Source organism: Gallinula chloropus (assembly GCF_964237585.1).
Source record: "Gallinula chloropus genome assembly, chromosome: 24".
Classification (NCBI taxonomy): domain Eukaryota; kingdom Metazoa; phylum Chordata; class Aves; order Gruiformes; family Rallidae; genus Gallinula; species Gallinula chloropus.
In genome coordinates, this window is record NC_140109.1 from 4,652,212 (window position 1) to 4,673,252 (window position 21,041).

The following is a 21,041-nucleotide window of genomic DNA, read 5'->3' on the forward strand; positions in this document are numbered from 1 at the left end:
TTTTTGGTTTTTGGGTTTCTTTTTGTTTTGGTTTGGTTTAGGGTTTTTTAAACATAATTTCCTTTAAAAAAAACCCAGCTGGGATGGAGTTTGAGGTCATCCTTTGCCCCTGGAGTTTTTCTGAGCCCTGAAATGCAGTGGGGAAACTGAGGCAGGGAAGCGCGGAGGAGACGTTGAGGATGCTTTGATGCCACAAACCTGCTGCTCTGGGGCTGTGCTGGTGCTGTACCTATGCTGCTGGCTGAGCAGCCCCCGTGGATAACAAACTGCCCCTGCCTGGGGGTTAAAACCCCATCCCAGCAGGTCCATGGGGGTTGGCTGGCTGCATTTCCCCCATCCCTGTCTCCTGGCGTGTGGTTCATGGGATGGGATTTCATGGCACCCGTATGGATCCAGACCCACCTGGGTTTGGGGCTGGAGGATGCATATGGTGACCCCCCAATCCTAGTGCAATACCCCCCCATCCCCATATGACACTCCCCATCCCCATACAATACCCAGCACTGTATTAACCCCCCCCAAAAATGGACAACTCCTCCCAAAATAACCCCAAAGCAGCATCTATCTGTGCACATACAAGCTCAACAGGCTTCCCTCCCGAGGGGGGGTGGTTTGATACCCCAGCAGCACCTCAGGGTAAGGGGAGGATAAAACCTGCCCCAACCCCCCACATCAGTATGTGTGTCCCCCTCCCCATTTAGCACCCTGCAGCGGGTGGAAGCTGGAGCTTCCCAGGGCCCCTTTGCTACTTAATTAACAAAGTCAATGCTTAATTCCAACTCCATTTATGAGTTAAATTGATGGTTTATCTGCATTATGCAAATGCCTCTTTAAATCTTAATTATTCATTCGTTTGGCTCACCTAAAATGGGGGGGGGGCTGGAAATCACCCACTTTTTAAACTAAGAAACCAACCCACACTCCACTTTGTTTTTGGGGGGGGTCTGATGGGTGATTCTAGAAGCCCCACCTTGGAAACAGAGGGGATTTCTCATGCTTAATTCTTCTTTTTTATTCATTTGATGGGTTTGGGGGTGGGTTTTTTTGGGGTGGGGGGAGGGTTTGTGAGGTGAGACTCGTCCTTAAACCGCGGTCGTTTATTTTTAGGTCGGGCGCTGCTTGGGATAATCCGGCTTGGCTGGGTGGCTTTGCTTTCCCTCCTGCCTGTGGGGATTGACTAGAAAGAAGTTTTTATTAAATTATTTCCTCCATAAGCCCTATTTTTGACGAAATAATTTAATGAACCCATCGATTTTATTAATTTCATCTCAAAACCCAACGTGGGGAAGGGATGCGCGGGTGGCTCTGGCCGGGGAGCATCCTCTGAGATGCTGGGTGAAAGGATCCACAGGGCAACCTCTCTGGCAAAATAACCCCCCCCACCCCAAATCCCTCTCATCCCAGTCTGGATTTACACCTTTGGCTCACTCAAAGGACAGTTGGGAAGCGGTTGGATTGTCTCCCACTAAATGCCTCCGGAATGAATAAGCTCCCGGTCGCGGGGCGATAGCGATCGGGGTGACGTGAGGGATGTGCCGGGCTTGGAACCACCTCGCTCATGCCAAGTAGAGATGTTTTCTCCCCAAGGAGGAGGAGGAGGAGGAGGAGGAGGATGAGCTCACCTGGATTTTATTCCCCTCCCAGCCCAGTTTTTCGCTCTCTCTTCCCTCGGGAAGTAATTTTAACTGAGGGAGGCTTGACGCCCGGCGATGGAGCGCGGACGGACGGATGGACAGACAGCTGCCGTGCTCCAGGTCTGGAGGGTGGAAGGAGGAGAAGTGCTGTCTCCATTCCCCCCCCCCCAAATCTTCTTTCACAGCCCCCATCGTTGCAGGGGGGTCTGGTCTGGTGGTGGGGAAGGTGATGGATGGGAGGGGTGTTGATGGCTCATCCCTACCTCCTGCGTGTCTGCTCCTGCCTGTGTCCCATGGGGATGCTGAGGGCTCAGCCCCCTCGGAGGACTCATCCTGCTTGGCTTTACTGAAACTGGTAGGCAGGAGGGGAAACTGAGGCAGAGGGTGGGGGGGAGCATAGCCGGGAGCTGGGGTGGAAAGAGGAGCGAAATTCGGCTTGTTTAGGGTTTTTCTGAGGGCTCTGGGATATGGGACGTTCATTTCCTGCCGGGATCAGCTGCCAGATGGGTTGAGCCGCCCGCGGCGAGCTGTGGAGACGGCTGCTCTCGACCTGGCAGCTGCCTGAACTACGATGGGGTTGGTTTGATTTTTGCCTGGATCTTGGGCTGGGAACGACTGTTTGTGTCGGTCGATGGTGGGGAGGCTGCTCAGGAGGCTGCTCAGGGATCCTTGGGGGGAGACACAGGCTGATTCTGGGGAGGGGTGGTGGGTGTGGGGGGAACGGGACACCAGCGGCAGCAGCCATCTGGCTCCTGGCTCTTCCAGTCGAGCTGGAAAGACCAGCGGAGACCTCGGATCCTCCCTGTGTGCTGTAAGGGATCCCAGTCTCTCCAGGGCTGCAGCATCCCCTGCTCTCTGGAGGACTGATTATCCCCTCTCCCACCCCCAAGTAACTCTGAGCATCCTCATCATCATCTCTATGGGTGCTGTTTTGGGGAGGGGGGGGGGGGAGAGTTTAACCCCATTAGCAAATCCCCTAATTCCTGGCTCTAAAGAAATAGGCTCCCATGTCGGATGCTCCAGTGGGATTCGGGGCTGACAGCAAGCCCCTGGTGCAGGAGGGTGGAGGTTTTGGGTGCTTGCAGAGCTGCCCCAGTGAATATCTGGGCTGGCTCTTGGTTGCCCCAAGCCCTTCCAGTTTAATCGCTCTTCCCAGCAAATGCTGGAGGTGGGAGAAGGTGGCAGCACTGGGATGGGACCTTCCCTCGTCCTCCCTGGCACATCTCTGCTTCCCCCCTCCCTACCCTGGGAGAAGTGCCCAGCCGGGATACCAGGAGTCAAAAGCATCTTGGAGACTCCAGGTGCTTTCCCTCCCCATCCCTCGTTAAAATTAACACGAAATTAAGAGCAAAGCACGCCTCAGGGGGAGGCTCACACCACCTTGGTGCTCACAGCACCTCTCACCTTTGCTTTTCCCAGCTGGAGGAGGCAGAGGGAGGTGAGGGAACCCTCTGCCCTTTGGGCTGTCCCCTCTGAAGTGCTTTCCCCACCAGGATTGGAGCACTGGCTGTGGTGAGAGCATCGCTGGTCCTGGCCAGGCTGTTCTTCCCCACTGGCTTTGCCTTTCCCTCTGCCAAACCAGGCTGAGACCCTTCCCCACCTGCACTGGGCTTCTTTTTATTTGGGAAGAGCCGCGGCTCCTTCCATCCCACCAGCGTGGAGATACCTATGGGCTCGCTTTACCTCCACAGCCTTTCCCTTGCTCCTGCCCCAACCTTCCTGCTTGTTAGCTGGGGTAATTAAGCTGGATGCAGAGGAGCTGCCCGTGCTTTGCTTTGAGAGGGGAAGGGTGTCTGTGGGCGGCAACTTGGCAGCCAGACTTCCTTCCCCAAACCGTCAAGCTGCTCACGGGGCAAGGATGCTTCATCCGGAAAGTTCTGGGAGGAAAAGATGCCAGAGCTGTAGGATTGAGGAGCATTCTCTCTGTGGGAAGGTGGGAGAGCTGGATGAGGAGCATCTTGGGATGAGCAGGGTTGCAGCCATCCCTTTTTCTTTGGGGAAAAGGCATCACCCCCTTCCCAAAAATCCAAGTGAGTCACGGAAGGGGATTCCGGTGGGAAGAGGTGTCAGGGAACCCTGCGGTGAGGTCTGGGCTCTGAACCACCCTGCCTCCTCCTTAAAACCAACTGGAAGCCCAGCCCTGAGTGCTGAGGCATCAGAGGAGGTGGGTGGGTGGCTTTTTGGAGAGCGATGGGGCTGGCAGGGGGGGGCCCTTCTGCCAGTCCTTGGGGCTGCTTCCATCCTCCCCCCTGGTGCCAGCGCTGGGTGGTGGGGATCGGTTGGGGTTCAGCGGATCCTCCGAAAGGTGTGGGGAGCTGTGACACTAAGGGTGTTGTCCTCCTGTTTCCCTTCCCCAGGGGAAGAGAGGATGGCCTCGTAGAGCCCGCCGAGTTCCTGCCTGCTCTGCCTGGACCAAGAGGACGGACCGTAAGTAGCCACCATCTCCCCTCCCCCCCCCCAGCTTATCGCTGCTCCGACGGGGACCGATTCCACCCGCTCCCACTGCTGGGAAAGAGTCGCCCTGAGATATGTATCCCCCCCACTGGAATGGCTGGGGAGGGGGTTCTGGAGGTGATCCCGGGGGTGTGAAGTGATGGGTGTGGGTTGGTTTTGGATACTTCCCGCCTGGCTGTGGAGAAAGGGGAGAGGAGGGGTAAATCCACCTGGATTTCTTCACTCCCAGGGTTTCGGGGTTGGGGATTTACAGTCCCTCCCCCTGCCACCCCTCATCTCCAAAACCCATCTTGTTTGTCTGTGAGAAGCAGGCATGGAGGAAATAGCAGAGAAACTGCAGGGCTGCCCCACTTGTGGGAGTGACTTAAGGTGCCACTTGGGGCCCTGTGAAGGGCACAGCAACCGGGCAGGCGGCTTTTGGGGCCTCCCCTCACCCCTATAGTCAAGACCCACCGAGGACAGTAGCTTCCCACATGATAACACACCCCTGGAGCTTGAGATCCATTGAATTTCCCTCTGTTTGACCCCAGGGTTTGGGCTGGAGCATCACCAGTGCTTTTACCTCCCTGGACTGTTCGCTTCCGTGCCGTAAGGGAGCTGGGGTGGGGGTGGGGGGTGTCAGGTCCTGGGGGAGCAGGCAGGGTTACCTTCACCCTACCTTCACCCTCCCTTTCAGCCCACCCTCCTCGCTGCCTTCCCCTTTCACCTGCTCTTTTTTTGGGAGGGGTTAACCAGCAGCGCGGGCGTGAAGCCGCGTTGCCAAAGCCGCTCTCTCGCCGAGCGGCCCCCTGAGGATGAGGATGGAGACACCAACGAGTAAACACGGCAAGGAGGTGACAGCAGTGGCAAATAGGGACCGGCCAGGGCAGGTAGGAGGGAAGAGGGGTGGCCGGAACGATGGCGGGGGAGGCTGAGTGATGAAATCCCGTGGGTAGGAAACCATCGGCCCCGGCGCAGCGCGGGGCGGCTCCGCTCTCCTCTGGCAGCGTGGTTGAGCCAACCTAGGGCTTGTACCAAGCCACATCCGACAAGGAAGGGTCTTCTGTAGGGTTTTTTTTAAAGAGGAAAAGAGTCATTAAGCCCATATAGTGTAAATAATAATGTCTAGCTTATAATAACACAGCCAAGGAGGAGCCCCACAGCTCCTCTGATGATCCCCGTGGCACGGGATGCTCTGGTAGACCCATGCAGCCAGCATTAGCAAGGGATTTGAGACCCATCCCTGGGGGTTTGGGGTGTTTTTTTTGCTGTTTCAAGGCTTAAAACCCCAAATATCAAGTGAGGAGGGGATAGTGGAAGCTCCATCCTGAGTCAGGTTTCACCCAGACCCAGTGGTGCCCTGGGAAGGGAGAAGCTCAGATTTTATTCTGGGGGCTCTCTGCCATGGGAATATTTCTCCTACCTGAGCTTGTTTGCTCAGGGGGGGAGGTATGTGTGTGTGTGGGGGTTCCCCTATCATTAATCTTGGGCTGTGTGTGCCTAAGATAGGCAAAGGAAATGGCGCTGCCTCGCTCGTTAAGGGGTAATTAAGATTCCTTTAAAGTGACTTGTGGGGCTCTTGAAACAAGATAACTGGGGGCATTGGGGGGGTGAGCCGGCTCCTTGGCATTGATTTTTCCTTGTGCTGCCACGTTCCTAACGACCTTCCTGGTCCCCTTGGCCCACCATGCTCTGTCTGGCTGTTTTCTGGCACCACACAGCATCCCCAGTCCCCCACCCCATCCCCACTGCTCTTGAAGGAAGGAGGGAAGGGGGGTCAGATCCAACTCCCCTACTGCCTTTCAGGTTCTTCTCAATCCCACAAGGATTCTTCTCCCTGTGTGGGTCTTGATTTTCCTCCCGACTGAAGAACTAAAAGTCCCCCGAGCACCGGGAGGAGCCGAGCTGAGGATGCTTTGGGATGCGGGGCTGAGGATTTGGGTACCTTTGATGCTCTGCCAAGCCCAGGCAGAGCCTTGCTGGCTGGGTCCTTTCCCTGGAGGTTTGCCTCTGGTCACCTCCCAGCTTGTGTTCAGGCTCTGGCACGCGATGGTTTTGCCCAAGCCAAGGCAGCGTGGGGGGTAAACTGGCATCTGCCAGGCTCCTCCAGCAATCCCAGCCCCACCACCTGGAGAAAAACCTCTGGGGATGGGGGATTGGAAAACCCCAGTGCTGGGGGGGGTGTTGATGCTGGGGTGTTGCCCTTAAAATGGGGGTGGGCTCCTTCATGCTGGTCCCCATGAAGCCTTGGTGGTGGCTCAGGGCAAGGAGATGGTCTGGTGGGGCTGAAGGTGTCTGTGCCATCCTGTCTGTCTGTCTCCCTTTGGTTGTCGCAGCCAGGAGTGAATCCTCAGGGAACTGGGTGGGATCCCTTCAAATCCAGCTCTGCTCCAGTTAAAAATAAACGTTGGGGGGTGGGTGGGGCTTTGTTTTGGGTGTGGGGGTGGTGGGAATGCTTACCCTTCTCCTAGCATCCTTCTCACCCAGGGAATGTGGACCTGACTTCAGGCTGCCCTGGGATGGGAGGATGGGAGAGGTGTGCCAGGCTTTGTTTTCCCCATCCCTACATTACCATGGAAGCATGAAAGTACCAAGAGCTTTCACTGCTGGGTGCTCAGGTCCAGGGGTGCTCTGCTGGGATGGCAGCAGGTGACCTGGATCAAAGTCCACCCAGGATGGGACAGGACAGGGGGGGTTATAATCCCTTCCTTCCAAGGCTTTCCAGGGAAGCAGTGACAAATTCCTCTCTGGATCTAAGGAAATCTTGGTGAGGAGCTTCAAAGCATCCTGGAGAGGAGGCTTTCCAGGAAGGTCAGACTGGGGAAGGGGGGAGCCGCCTGCCAAAACAGGGCGGGGGCAGGGCTTTTAAGTCATTTAACCTGAGATAATATTCACCCCAGGGGTGCTGTGAGATGTGCACTCAGACATCAAAGCTTCTTCCAAGCTGGGGAGCTGAACCCACCTGGGACTTTTCCCCCACTCCTGCCTCCCCTGGCTCCACACCCCAGCTCCAGGGTTTGGGATGGGGAAGGTGATACCCTGGACCGACTCCTTCTATGGGGATGCTGTGGTGGGACAGGGATGCCGTGGTGGGACAGGGATTCCATGTTGGGACAGGGATTCCATGGTGGGACAGGGATGCCATGGTAGGACAGGGATGCAGGACCCTTGAGCATCACCTCCCTCCTGCTCAGGGTAGGGAAGGTGTGTGGGGGGTTCAGATCTTCCTTGTTTTAAGCAGCCACTCCTGTTTGGGCTGCAGAGCTGGTAGCATAAGGTTGGGGAGGGGTGGAGGGGGGGAAAGTGGGGCGGGGGGGGGCTTGAATTCAATCCAAAAGCACCTTGGCCTGGGTGTGCTCCTCTTTTCTTGCTCCTCGTGGCTAAACAGCGGTTAGTTCGTTTTCCTGGGGGATTAACAACCCTGTTTGTCTTAGATAAGTTTTGCATCAGGCCTGGCTTGTGTGTACAAGCCTGGGAAAGGATCATAAAGCCTTCCAAACCAGCCCAAAAGCGAGCCCAATTAAATGGAAAGTAAATGTAAAGAAAGCTGGTATGTAAAAACAAACACCGGGGGTGAAAGTGGAGTCTCTTTTCCCAGTGTCTTAAGCTGGTTGGAGAGGTGAAGCGTGTTTGGTGAGAAGCAGGGCTGGGTGATTGGGCACTGAAGAGCTCTGTGAGGGGGGGGTAGAGAGGATTGGTGCTTGGTTTGGATCCCAATACCTGGTAGTACCCCAGCCCTGGGTGAATTGGGGTGCTGCAGCATCACAGGCCACCCCAGCTGTGGTGACAGGTTTCCCCCTTGGGAACTTTTGTGATGGGTGATGGTAAGGGGAAAACCCACCCCCCAAACCAACAAGAAAATACAAACTGCTGTTTACTTCCCTAATTTAATTGTTTTTCAGGCAAATGGAATGTATAAATGGGTGAGACCACCCACACGCACCCCACACCCCAGTTCCTCACCCCTGCTTGCTCCAGCCCCTTTTGGGTTTAACTTTCCCTTCCCAAGCCAGGGCAGGGAGGGGGGGGAGGATTTTGCTTCTCCCTTTGTGGGGTGATGGTGGGGCTGAGCCCAGCACCTGTCACCAGGATGGGGTTTGACATCCCTGTCACCCGGAAGAGAAGCGGCACGGGGAGCGAGTGGGGGGGGGACCCGGTGCTTCCCCAGGGCACCACCTCACCCATCCCATCACTGCCACAGGTTTTTATCCCCTTTGCCTCCCATCCCGTTGCCTCTGAGGTGGTTTAATTGCCTTAAATTCCCTTTTAATTGCCTTCCCCTTGCTTTTTAATTAATTGCCTTCCCTGCCCTTTTAATTCCAGGAGATGAGGTGGGGTAGAGCCTGGTACCATCTTTCCTCCCGGTTCTCCCCTTTTCTTGATACGTTTTTTGCCCCCAAAAGCTGCTGATTTGGACTCATTTTTGAGTCGTGGGGCAGAAGGTGCCATGGGGCAGAAGGTGCCAAGGTCCATTAGAGGCGCATGGTTAGGTAGGGTGGGGTGCTGAGATGGGTGAGACCGGGATTCCCATCACCCAAAGCGGGCGTGCACCTTCCCTCTTGGCTTGGTATTTAACACCTTCTCATCCTCTCCTCCTGGCTGGTCAGGAGATCCAGAGACTGTGTGGCTGGGCTGGAGGAGTAGGGAGCAACAAATGGATTACCAGAAGTAGGGGTGGGTGCCAAAACCTAAACCCACCAAATCTAAACCCAAGCCCAAAGCTGAGAGCTGGGTTTAAAGAGGGATGGATTCATCCTCGGGGAGAAAAGTCTTTCTGGGGACCCCCATAACTTCTTCCCAGCTGGTAAGTTAATTTTTAAAGCCTGGTTGATCTGCAATGGGATGGGGCTGAGCTTCTCTGGGCTGAATCTGACCTCAGCTCTTTGCTGCCTTATTCCAGGGGTGAGAGGTTTTGGAGGAAGAGGGGGGGATAAAAAAAGGGCACCCAGCTTCCCCAATCGGCATGAGCGGGAGGGATAAGCTTGTGGGATCCCCTCTTCTTTCCCTCCCTCCCCACTTTCCTGGCTTGGGATGGGTGAATTGAAGGCTTTGGGGGTTTCATGAAGTACTGGCTGGTCTTTTGCTTTCACCCTGCTCAGCTGCTCCTGTGCCCAGCTCGGCTGCAGTGACGCGTTTGGCTCCGTACCTGCGGCGGCTGGTGCCAGACAGGGGTGCTTGAGCCAAGGCTGGGCTTCAAACCTTTACCCCCCCTCTCCCTCCACCACCACCTCCCTCCAGATCATCCCTGGGGGGGAGGGGGGGGGAAGGTTGTGGTTAAAAACCCAGACAGCTGAGGCTCAGTGGGAGCTGTGGCTGCTTGCCTGGCTTTTATAAACCCTCCACAACCCCAGCGCCCGCGGGGCAGAGCAGCGCAGAAAAGACGCCCTTTCGGGGAACCCTGGCACCCCTTCTGCAGCCAGCAGGGCCTGCTACCCCTTGGATGGGGATTTTTGGGGATGACTCCCATGGGTTTCGACCTCATCCCATGCCTTTCCCTCTTTTTTTCACCCCCCCCTCCTGCTCCAGGTGACCGTCGGCAGCCGCGATGAGAGCTCCGGCCCTCGCCTGATGCTTTTCCTGCTGATAAAAATGATCAACAAGTCTCGTGAGTCCTGGGAAAGGGGGTGAGGTGGTGGTGGGGGGGGTTTGTTCCATCTCCTCCTTCCCAATTGGGGATGGGGAACCTGGGGTGGGGGGCATTATGAGTTTGCATTTGGAACTTGGGCATTGGGGGCTCGGCTGGTGCTTTGCCATGGCTCCGGTTGGGCACCAGTGTATTGGGCTGTCCTGGTTGAAATGGGGGTTGTGAGAGTGATTTTTTTTGGGGTCCTTGACCTCTGGGTTTGGGCAGTCCCCTTGGGAGAAAAATGGGGTGGTGGCACCGGGAAAGACGGGTGTTGTTTGTGCGGCCTTTGACGCAGGAGGAAACGGCACGTCGGCTTTTGGACCTGGGACAAAACCAACCTGGCCCCATCTTGAAGCTGTTCCTCTTGGGGAGGGACTTGGGGGGGAGGGGCAGGGTGTGTGGGGGGGAATGGAAGGACACAATGATGACTGTGCTGGCCGGGTCCTTGCTGCTTGCTGGGCTTTGTTGGGGGTGACTCCTCAATCTACTGGGACATCCCTGGGAGGGAGTGGGCAGGGGTGGGCGCTGCAGGACCCCAACATCCAGCTTGATGGTGTTTTTCTTCCCCCCCCACATCCCCCCCCCACACCGTCCCCGCTCTCTGGGGGCACAGGAGGGAAGATACTCGGGGTGCTGGCGCTGTTTCTGGTGATGGTTTGGTACTCGATCTACCGGGAAGACAGGTACATACAGCTGTGAGTGGCTTTTCTTAACGTCCACGGGACCTCCTGCCCTTCCCTTCGCTCTCATCCTCCCATCCATCCCACTCTGGGATGCCAGAACATCGTTTAACCAGATCCTGGGGGACCTGGGGAGGTGGCAGAGCCTGGGGGACATGAGGTGAGGGGTTCCCCCTTGGTGTGCTTTGCTTTGGTGGTTGGGTTCTGTGGGGTTTTTTGGCCAACGCCGGGGTTTTGCCGAGCCTGGAAGGAAGGAAGTAAAAGCCTTGGTTCTCTTCCACTGATGGAGATTGAGAAGATCCAAAAACTTGAGGCCTATGAACAGGGAGAGAGAGACCTCTTCTGATGCGAGGCTGCAAAGCCCAGCACTTAAAATACTCTAAAACCCAGCTGGCAATACCATCCTGGCGCTGCCGGCGCGGCTTGAACCCCACCACGGCGGTGCCGGAGCCCCCTTCGCGGGGTGGGGATGGGGATGGAGATGGAGATCAGACATGGTTTAATTTTGGATTTCTCTCTTTTTTTTCCCCCCCAAAACTCTTCCCTCACAGCTTTTATTTCCCTGTGCAAGAAAACAAGACGGTGTGTCCCCTCGGAGAGGTGGAAAAGAAGGCGGCGCAGCTCATCGCCAAGTGAGTAACGGGGGCTGAGGAGGAGGAGGAGGAGGAGGAAGGACACAGATGGGATGCAGAGCCATGCCCTTCCCCTCTCCTGGGGTCCTCACCATCCCTTTTGCTCCTCGGCAGCTACACGAGGGACCACCCGCTCTTCTTGCAGCTGAAGGACTATTTCTGGGTGAAGACGCCGTCGCTCTACGAGCTGCCCTACGGCACGAAGGGAAGCGGTGAGAGCCTTCGCTGCCCACACCTACTTGCCCCTAGGAAAGGGTTTGGGGGTTGAGCCAAGCTTTGCTAAACTCTGCCAAAGGATTATCTGCCCAGAGCTGGGATTAACAGCAGGAGAACTGGCAGGGATGGGAGGGGGGGCAGCAACTGGAGCGTTGCGATGGGTGGGAAGCACCTCACTTACCTTCTCCTCGCTCTTGCTTTGCAGAAGACATCCTCCTGCGCTTGTTGTCCATCACCCACTACTCCCTGCCTGAGAGCATCCAGAGGTAACGCTGGGGTGGGTTTTGGGGGGGCTTTTCTCTTCTTTCCCAGCATCGTTGGGGGTGGAAATTTGTTCATTGGAAGGGGGGGTTGGTTCCAGGGTTTGGTGACATGAACCTCAGCGACCCAGAGTGGAGCAAACTTTGTAGGCTGGGCACCATGGGGGTTAAACCTGGCCTTTGGGGGCTTAAACCCAGGTGGTTTTAGGGCTGGGTGAAGACAGGGCTTTTCTCTCACAGCCTGAAGTGCCGGAGGTGCGCGGTGGTGGGCAACGGCCACCGGCTCCGCAACAGCTCCATGGGGGAGACCATCAACACCTACGACGTGGTGATCAGGTAACAATCCCCAGCTTCATCCCACCGATCCCTCCCTGGAGCCACCTGTGGAGGGGATCAATGCCTGCCATGTCCCTGTGTGTCATCCCCTCCCCCCCCCACCTCCCCATCCAAGGTTGAACAACGCCCCGGTCCACGGTTACGAGCAGGACGTGGGCTCCAAGACCACCATGCGCCTCTTCTACCCTGAGTCTGCCCACTTCAACCCCAGGAGGGAGAACAACCCCGACACGCTGCTGGTGCTGGTGCCCTTCAAGCCCATGGACTTCCAGTGGATGGAAGCCATCCTCAATGACAAGAAGAGGGTAAACATGGGGTGGGAACCAGGTCCACCCCCTCTACTCCTGGGGACCTACCTGGTTTACAGGGATGGCACCGGCCGTCTCTCTCTCTCTCTCTCCTCTTGTAGGTTCGGAAAGGGTTTTGGAAACAGCCCCCCTTGATCTGGGATGCCAACCCCGAGCGCGTGCGCATCCTCAATCCCTACTACATGGAAGTGACTGCTGCTAAACTGCTCAACCTCCCCATGAAGCAGCCCCGGAAGGTCAAACAGGTAAGGGATGATATCTTCTCCCTTGGTCCCCATGCCACTCCCTGGAGGTTACAGCTCCAAGGGTGCTTCCTTCCTCCTCCTTTTCCCTCCAGAAACCCACCACGGGGCTGTTGGCCATCACCTTGGCGCTGCACTTCTGCGACCTGGTGCACATCGCCGGCTTCGGCTACCCCGATTCGGCCAACAAGAAGCAGACCATCCACTACTACGAGCAGATCACGCTCAAATCCATGGCTGTGAGTGCCCACCCTTGCTTTTTGTCCATCCCTCCCACTCCCTAGCTTGGGATACAGTCCCCCCTCCCCGAACTCCTCCCTCCAGGCCCCATTGTCACCTCCTGCTCCCCGTCCCCGCAGGCGTCGGAGCACAACGTCTCGCACGAGGCTGTGGCCATCAAGAGGATGCTGGAGCTGGGACTCATCAAGAACCTCACCTACTTCTGAGGGGCAGCAACCCCCTCCCCCCCTCCCCTAAAACCCATGCCATGGAATGGAGGGGGGGACACAGGACAGACACAGACACTGCGCCGGTATGGCCGCAGCCCGGCCAGAGCAGAGCATCCTTCTTGCTGCTGCGAGGAGGGATGAGGCTGGGGTGGGGGTGGCCGTGCTGGACCACAGGCCCCCCCCCCTCAGGGAGGGAGCAGCTCTTGGGGGGCGCAGGGAGCCCCCGCCTTGGGTCATGGCATGGCAGCTGGCACCTTTTCTTACCAACGCACTGAAGCTACCAAGGACCCACAGGCGATTTTTGGGGGGGGGGGTCCTCCCTCCCAGCGGGCCTGGGGGGGGGCAAGGGAGGGGCAGGAGCCCTTGCTCTGGGCTTTCTCTTTCCCTTCATTCCCTTGTATGCAGACGAAGTCCCTGCTCAGGGGCTGATTTTGGGGGTCCTAAGAGCCCCTCCCAGGGATCAGAAGCCTTCACAGGGCTCATGTTCCCTCTTCCCTGCCCTGGTTTCCCCTCCCCCCAAATATTTAATTCCCCTGTCCCCCCCTTTTTTAAACCAATCTTTTTACTGGGCAGCCCCTCCCCTGCCTTAGTGATGATGTGGGGGGGGAGGCCCATCCCTGCAGCCCCCCCCTGACTCTTGAGGTGCCTGGCCTCGGGGTCTGCCGGGGTCCTTTGGGGGGGGGGATGTGGGGGGGGGGGAGGTGTGACATTTAATTTAATTAACTTAAAAACTTATTTATCGTGGAGCCTCCCATGGGGCGTGCGTGCCACTGCTGTTGGGGACGAGTGGCCTGGGGTGTGTGGGGGGGTGGGGGGTGTTCTTTGTGTGTGTGTGTGTCCCATCTCTCTGGTGCATCCCCCAGCCACCCCTCACCTACCACGTCTCCCACGTGCAGCCCAAGCTCCTGCACTGGCAAGATGGGGTGTACCAGTACCCTTGGCTGCCCTGTACCTCAGTTTCCCCTTGATGTTCCTGTCCCCAAGGTGGGGGTCCCTTCCCTCACAGCCCCCCCTTGCCCCCCCCTGAGCCCGGGGTGGCTGTCAGCCCAGGCGTGCCACGAGAAACACCTCTTGTATTGACCGCGGCGCCGCGCTCCCACGATACAGTGCGGAGAGGCCCTTCCTGGAGGTGGGGGGGGGGGTGGGCTGTCCTCTGTGTGTGTGTGTGTCCCCGCCACAACCCCCTTTCCCCACCCCCCCACCCCCCCACTGTCCCCAACCCCCCAAAACGGACTCTATAATTATGGACACCGAACACCAAGAAGGAAGGGAAAGGGTTTGGGGGTGGGGGGTAGGGGGGCAGCAGAGGCTGGGGGGGGGGGTGCGTGGTTTAGGCTGGGGGTGTCCCAGGCGTCCTCGGCAAGGTTGTGCTTAGCATGTACTGGGTGGGGGGGGGGACGACGATGACAGGGTGGGTGGACGATGCTCGGCCGGTCCCTGACCCCACAGATCCGCTCTGGGAAGAGGAGGTTGGGGGGGGGGTGTAGGTGTGTATGGGGGGGGGTTGGATCCAGCCTCTTCCCTGCCCCCCCCCCACCCCACCACCTCCACAGCTCCGGGCACGACTGTCCCTCACGGCGCCCGTATTGAGCTTCCCCAGCATCCCCCCAGGGAGGGGAGTTTGGGTGGGTGGGTGGGTGGTGAATGTGGAGGGCACAGGGTGGTGGTGGTTTGGGGGGGGGGGGGCGGTTGGGGAGCTCAAACGTGCGTCTGCATCCGCCTCTGCAGGGGCCGGCTGGGGTCCGAGTTTTGGGAAGAAGACTGGGAATGGTGGGAGGAGGAGGCAGAGGCCTTGCTGGCCTTGTCGAACTGCACGTAGCCGTCCTGCTTGCCGCTGCTGCTGATGCTGCTGTCGCACTGGGTGTCGAGGAAGGAGCTGCTGTCGCTCATGGAGCCCCGCTGGAACTCGCGCTCGCACAGCTCGATGGAGCTGCTGCCCATGCCCAGCACGAAGCGCTGGCTGTAGTCGTACAGGCGGCTCTGCCCGCTCAACGTGCTGTAGATGTTGGTGAAGGACATGCCCGTGGGCACCCGTTGCTTGCTGGCGGGGCGTAGGTCCGCCGGGCAGCCCGACAGGGAGATGGTTGGGGTGGAATGGTGTTCCTTGAAGGTGTTCACGCTGTAGTAGCCGTTGGTGGGGTCCTGTAGAGAAAGGGAGGGGGGTGGGTGGAAAGAAAGAGGGTCAGTGGTGGTGCCCACCCACCCGGCTCATCGGCCCTCAGACACCCATCCCACCCAGCTCGGTCTCCTTGAGCCACGGCGGGCATGGGGATGGGCACCCAGCACCCTGGGGGTGCAGCTGCCTGCAGCCCCTCACACCAGTGACCAGGGACGTGGGGGGAAGGTTATGGACAAGAGGGGGGGGTCTCATTCTCAGGGGCCGTCTCACCTTTAGGTTTTGAAACTCCTTCTCCTCCTCCTTGAGCACCTCGAGCTGCTTCAGCACTGAATCCTGCTGAAACTCTCCCCGGTCCATCTAGGAAAGGATACAGGTGGGTGTCAGCATCCCTGAGAACCCGCTGTGTGTCCCCCTCACCCCCTCCCCACCCCAAGCCTGGGGCTGCCAGCTGGAACCTGGATGAAAGGACTTGACCAGGGACATTCGGTGAGGCAGTGTCAGTGCTTCCTGGGGTACAGCTCTCCTTCCCACTCTCCTGGGGACTGGAAAAGCTGGGCTGAGGTGGAAAGGGAATTACTCATCCCTCCCACAGCAAACACAGGGGCTGCACCTGCCCTAAACATCCCCCACCCCCCCCAAATCCTTTCCTGATGTTTTTCCTCCTCTTCCTCCTTTTCCTCCTAAATTGACCTTGCACCAACAGCTCTAAAGTCCCAGCTACATCCTGGCATTAACCCCCCCCAAGCTGTAATTAACATCAAAGCCATTTTTACCTCCAACCTGGCCCCCAATTTTACCCCCTCACCTCCAAACCTGACTCTTAAAAAAATTTCAGTAGTCCTGGATCCTTTCCCCCCACAGCCCAGTAGGTCCAAGGGTGGTAGTGGGGGTGTGAAATGCTGAAGAAATTGTGTTTGGCTTCATTTAAGTCGATTTTTTTTGTTGTTTCCCTCCCCCCAAAAAAAATATCAACCTGATCATTATTTTCCCTAATAATTATCAACCAATTTCTCAGTTGTTTTTTTTATTTTTCAATATTTTAAAGAAATCTTACTGGATTGACATGCATCCCCTCACACACCCCTCAGCCTGGTTGGAAGCCACAACCCTGAAATCAGCCCAGGGGAAAAAAAAATAACATATATATATATATTTAAAAAAAAAAGGGAAATAACCCCCTTTTAGTTCCCCCAACTTCTCTTTCCCTTTCTTGAACCAGCAAGTGGTTGTGGGAATTCACCCTGCAGCACTTTCTGTGCAGCCTTTGATCCACCTATTAAACAGGATAAATTAAAGTACCTGAGTTTTCTTAGGGAAAAAGCAAAAAAGGCTGGTGCCAGCCATCGATTTACTGGGGTAAATACACGTGTCACTGAGGATTAAAGGCAGGTAAACTAATATGGTATGTGGGGAAGGGGGTTGGGTTGGTTTTTTTTAAGGGCTCTGCCAGGCTCAGTGACTCCCCCTCCCCTGAAATCCCCTAAGGAGTGGGGTATGGGTTATGTAGGGATGCACCTAGCTGGCTAAAAACCCATCAAAAGGGCTTTGTGGGTTCAATAGAAAAGGAGAAGCCACCTCTGCTTGGGGTGACACAGGTGGTAGGGGCCAGACCAGAGGATTTGGAAGGGTGATGGAGGGAGAACTCCCCCCACCTTGGTCCTACTGGTGGCAAAACCACCCTGGAATTAATAAATTTGGTTTGATGGGGTCTTTAAAGTCTGTTTTTTGTGCTGCCTCTTGCAATGGCTGGAGCCATTCAGGCACCAAGCTGCTCCTCAAGCCCCAGAGGGGGACCCTGGGGTGGGTGGGCTGCAGTCAACCCCCCCAACCCTCACATGGGGTCCATAGGGTGTCCTTCACATCACTTCATTGCCAACTCCTGTGTGGCAGTTGGTCGTTACAGTGACCTTTATTAAAGCTTGTGTGGCAGCTCAGCCCCCCCCCGTGATCTCACGGCGTTAATTAGCGGGGCGCTCGTTAGCTTGCTGGTCCCCTCTCAGCCATCGCTGGGCAACCACCAGCGAGCTAATGATGGGGCTGGAAGGTGACTCTGCTCTCCCTGAGGCAGCTGGGAATGGTGGGGTGGGATGGGGATGGGGAGGTGGGATGGGGATGGTGGGAGAGGGAAACACATGAAAGCCCAGCGGGTGCAGCTGGGTGATGCTTCTGGAGGCTGGTGGGGGATGCCAGGTCCCAACCCAGCCCCACACAGCTCCTCCTGCTGAGGAGCAAAGCAAAGGCACAGCTCACGGTGTGGCAAAAGGCATCCCCTGATCCCAGAAGGGTTTGGGATGGGTAAAGGTGGTATGGTGTGTCCTGCCACACGTCTCACATCCTTCTGCCTTGGGATGATGGGTGCCAGCATCTCCATGCTGGCTTGATGTGTCCCAGCACCAATTACCCCTCCCAAAAGATGTGTTACCTGCCCTGAGAAGGCTCAGTCTTGGGTGATACCCATGGTAGATGTCCAAACCTCATGGTGGCCCAGCTCCATCCTGAGCTGCAAAGGTCACCCACACTTCCACAGTGATTTTTTGGGGTGTTTTTTTTTCCTTGTTCACATCCTGGGTCACCTTCTCCTTGGTTGGAGGAAGCGCTGGGCTGCTGCCAGAGTTGGGAGGGATGTGCCCTGAGCCTCCTGGACCAGGTTGGATGCTGTGGAGATGCTGGGACAGCTGAGCTGTCACAAAAACCAACACATCCCCCCCAACCCCCTGAGTTTTCACCTCTGATTGGGGCTTATTTTTCCTCCTCCCCCTCCTCTGAGGGGAATCCAAGCTGAGCTCCCCCATGGGAAACTTGGCCAGGGACATCCCTTGGAGCAGGAGGGATGGGTTTCTGGATAGAAAAAAGCCCACATGAGGAAAAGACCATCAGCTTGTCCACAAGTGGGTAATTAATTGGCTTATTTTGACTGTTCTGCCCCCCAAATATGAACTGAAGGTGATGTTGGGAGGGGTCTATCTGGCCACGCTGGTTTCCTTGGGATGCTCTTGCCTTCTGGTCACTTTGGGATTCCTCTGGGAGCAGATTCCTCTCCTTTAGGATCATCAGCCCCATTTCAGCCACGGGGAAACTGAGGCACGGAGTCCAACCAGCCAGAAAGAAAAACCCCATCTGTGATAAGCAGAGGTGGTTACACCACACCAGAGCTGAGATTGCTCCTCAACACCCCACCACAGGCCCACCCAGCCGAATCGGCGTGATGCACCCCAGCAGAAGCCAGGATGCTGCTCTTGGGCTTCATTTGTTTCTATTTCCAGGCTCAAACCCCTTTACCAGGGGTGAGATGGGGAGTGGTGGTTTAAATTTCTTCCCCTACCTGGAGGAACAGTGAATGGGGAGGGACCCGACTCCGTGGCAATGGGAACGGATCCTGGAGGTGTGAATGAATTTATAGATGCATGAAGAATCATTTGTGAAAAGCATGGTGAGCTGCAGAGGTCACAGATGGCTGGAGAATAACACATGAGGAAGGAAACTGTGGATTTTTGGTGTGTGGGGCCAGACACTGTGGAGCAAACCCCAGATCTTGGCTCCCAAAGCTTGGCAGGAGCAGGTTGGGCTGTGTTGTGCCACGTTCTTGCTCAAAAGTCCAGGCAGGGGAGTGAAGAAGCTGCAAGGTGGTGAGCTTTTTGTGGCCTGTTCTTCGTTAACTTCTGCATTAATGATGCTTCTGTGCAAGCCCCTGGCCTGTTAATGGAATTCACAGTTGATATTAATCCATGAGGTGTTAGGAACAGTGTTGAGGGTGAGGAGATGGTTTCAAAGGACGCCCGGGCTTGAAGTATCCACAAGAAGCCTTGGGAAGGCAAATGAAGAGGCAGTGGGGGAGGAAGGAGAGCAGAAGTCCTGGGGGGAGAGTAGGGAGCAAGCAGGGGTGTCATGTGTTGCCCCATCCCCAGCTCCTCGTTAACAAGGATGAATTAATTTTAACTCAATCCATCATTTTATTGCCAGACTGAGAACCTTGTGGTAGGAATCTGTGCAGCAGCCCAAGCTTGGGAGGAGATGGCTGAGGAAGGACGTTCACACCGGCTGTCAGCGACAGAGAGGAGGGGAACAAGGCAGAGTGGGGTCCCCAGTGGCTCCAAGAAGAGGAAAACAGGAAATATTCCTGGGAACACTCTTGTCAAAGGGAGAAGAAGATGCTGAGGCTCTGGTCCATGCAGGGGAGGGGCATGTTGATGTCTTCTCCCTACCAGGTAGGATGTCCCAACCGGTTGGTCAGAGACTATGGACTATCCAACCTCCTGGACAGCTTTGATCCAACAGTTATTCCCAGCTGATGCATCTCCTGGATTTGGCCAAGAGAGGGAAGGACAAGCACCCTCTCTGGGTCCAGCATGACTGTCACCTTCCATCCCAAAGCACCTGACTTTGCCTATGCCAATCGCACCTAAATCGCTCCTTCATACCCAAACTGCAGCTTAGTCTTGCTGTAAGCTAAACCCCACGAGCTCTGTGAGCCTCTCCCATTTCCACCCTGGCTACCAAAGAAATGTTGGGGTGTGTGCTGTGGCTTATGTTTCCCCTCCCTGCATCATTTCCTCCCTGCCAGCAGCCTTACTGAGGTGTGCACAGCGCATCTCTGTGCTGCTTGGGTACCAGGCTCCCCTGAACATCACCTCCTGGCTCTGGGAAATAAGTCCAGACAAGCCCCCATGACGCCCTGCAAGCTTGGATCCTCTGCCTGACCTCCCCTCCTCTTCCTCATTCCCTCCTCAGTGGTGAACGTTGCTCGTTACGCCTCCTCTGCCGTGGTGCCCCGTGTGCTTCCAGCTTCTGGGTCAGGTTGTGAGGAGTATCTGAGCATCCAGTGGCCTCTTTGATCCCTTCTCCCTTCCCTGCATCCACTCTTCCAGCATCCAGACCGGCGTGGCTTTGTCCCCCTTGCCTTTCCACCCTGTTTGTAGCTGTCACCTACAACGTGACCCCCCCAAAGAGCCACTCAGGGCTGAGACACGGAGACCAGCGACAGGAGCCACCCGCGGTGACAACCCCAAGATGAATTTGCTGGGATCTCCAGCAGCAGCAGCAGCAGCTTGTTCTGTCCCAGCCCTTCAGTCCTCAGGGAGGAAGGAAAGGCAGGAGCCTCAGGAAGGTGTCACCTCCCAGGTTATGGCAGAGCCAGGTCCAGGCTGGCTCCTCCCCCCTCACAGCATTACCCATCTGCATCCGACCGCGGGCGTTATGTTTTACACCGACCTGTAGCCAGGAGAGCGCAGCTCTTGCTGGCTAATCAGCTCATTATTATATTGCACTCACCTATTGCACTCCCTGGGCTCTTTTTCCCCCAACAAGGTGGCGAATTTGCCTGCCAATTAACCCCACAGGCAGCTGGGCTCCAAAACAAACCTCTCCCAGCTCTCCCTCCTCATCAGCAAAGTTTCACTCCAGCTTTTACAGTGGGAGAACGAGATTTTTTTGGGGGGGGGTGGGGAGCATCTTTGCCTGGAGTGGGGCTGGATGTGCTTGGGCTTGTTTCCATCATCCCAGAGTAATTATGTAAGAGGGGGAAGACAATCCTTACCATCAGCTGCTTGATGGTGGGGTGCTCCTCTGTCTCCCTGCCGGACGCTGGCTCCTTGTGCACGATCTCCACGCGGATATCGTTCTTGGCAGACACCACGCCTTTCAGGTCTGGGCAAGGTGGAGAAAAGGGGAGAGGGGAGGAAGGTGGGGGTGTTAGTTGAGGGATATTATGGAGCATTCTTACGGATCTGGTTCCCCCCCACTGGGAAAAATTCATGGGATGGGGGGGGAGCAATGGTTGCCCTGCTGTGAGGTACAGGCAGGTGAAACCTTCGCTTCTGAGGACTGTTCAAACAGATGGTCCTCTGTCCAGGCTGCTGATCCCCTTGGGATGTATCCTGGTGCTGGGAAGCCCCTGAGAAAGAAAAAACCCAAAACCTTCCCTGGATTCAGGGTGCAGGTCCAGGTGGAGAAAGCCCAAATGATGCACAAAGGGCTTTGGGAATGACAAAAATGATCCCCAGCCCCCCCAGTCCCAGTTTTCATGCAGGGCAGAGAGAAACACTCCTGGAGAGAGTCTCAGCCTCCCCTGAAGGTGTCAGGCGTGCTTCAAGGAACTAGCAGCAGTGAA

General features: G+C 56.5%; 2 protein-coding genes across 2 annotated transcripts in view; one reads left to right on the forward strand and one right to left on the reverse strand.

The window, feature by feature from the left end:
- Window positions 1-1,713: 1,713 nt before the first annotated feature.
- Window positions 1,714-12,813, forward strand: ST3GAL4 (ST3 beta-galactoside alpha-2,3-sialyltransferase 4; the record flags this gene model as incomplete). Its single annotated transcript, XM_084275020.1, has 12 exons — window positions 1,714-1,754; window positions 3,992-4,061; window positions 9,594-9,672; window positions 10,307-10,388; window positions 10,925-11,005; window positions 11,120-11,217; window positions 11,427-11,487; window positions 11,722-11,817; window positions 11,933-12,122; window positions 12,227-12,370; window positions 12,463-12,606; window positions 12,727-12,813. Exons 1-12 carry the CDS (start codon window positions 1,729-1,731, stop codon window positions 12,811-12,813), a joined length of 1,158 nt encoding a protein of 385 aa, XP_084131146.1. The 5' UTR covers window positions 1,714-1,728.
- Window positions 12,814-14,514: 1,701 nt separating this feature from the next.
- Window positions 14,515-21,041, reverse strand: part of KIRREL3 (kirre like nephrin family adhesion molecule 3) — a gene marked incomplete at both ends in the record, with an annotated part of 316,724 nt that continues 310,197 nt past the window's right edge. The window contains 3 exons of the mRNA XM_084274997.1: window positions 14,515-14,958; window positions 15,206-15,292; window positions 20,469-20,578. Coding sequence (XP_084131123.1) covers window positions 14,515-14,958; window positions 15,206-15,292; window positions 20,469-20,578 — 641 coding nt within the window. The remainder of the gene's footprint in view (window positions 14,959-15,205; window positions 15,293-20,468; window positions 20,579-21,041) is intronic.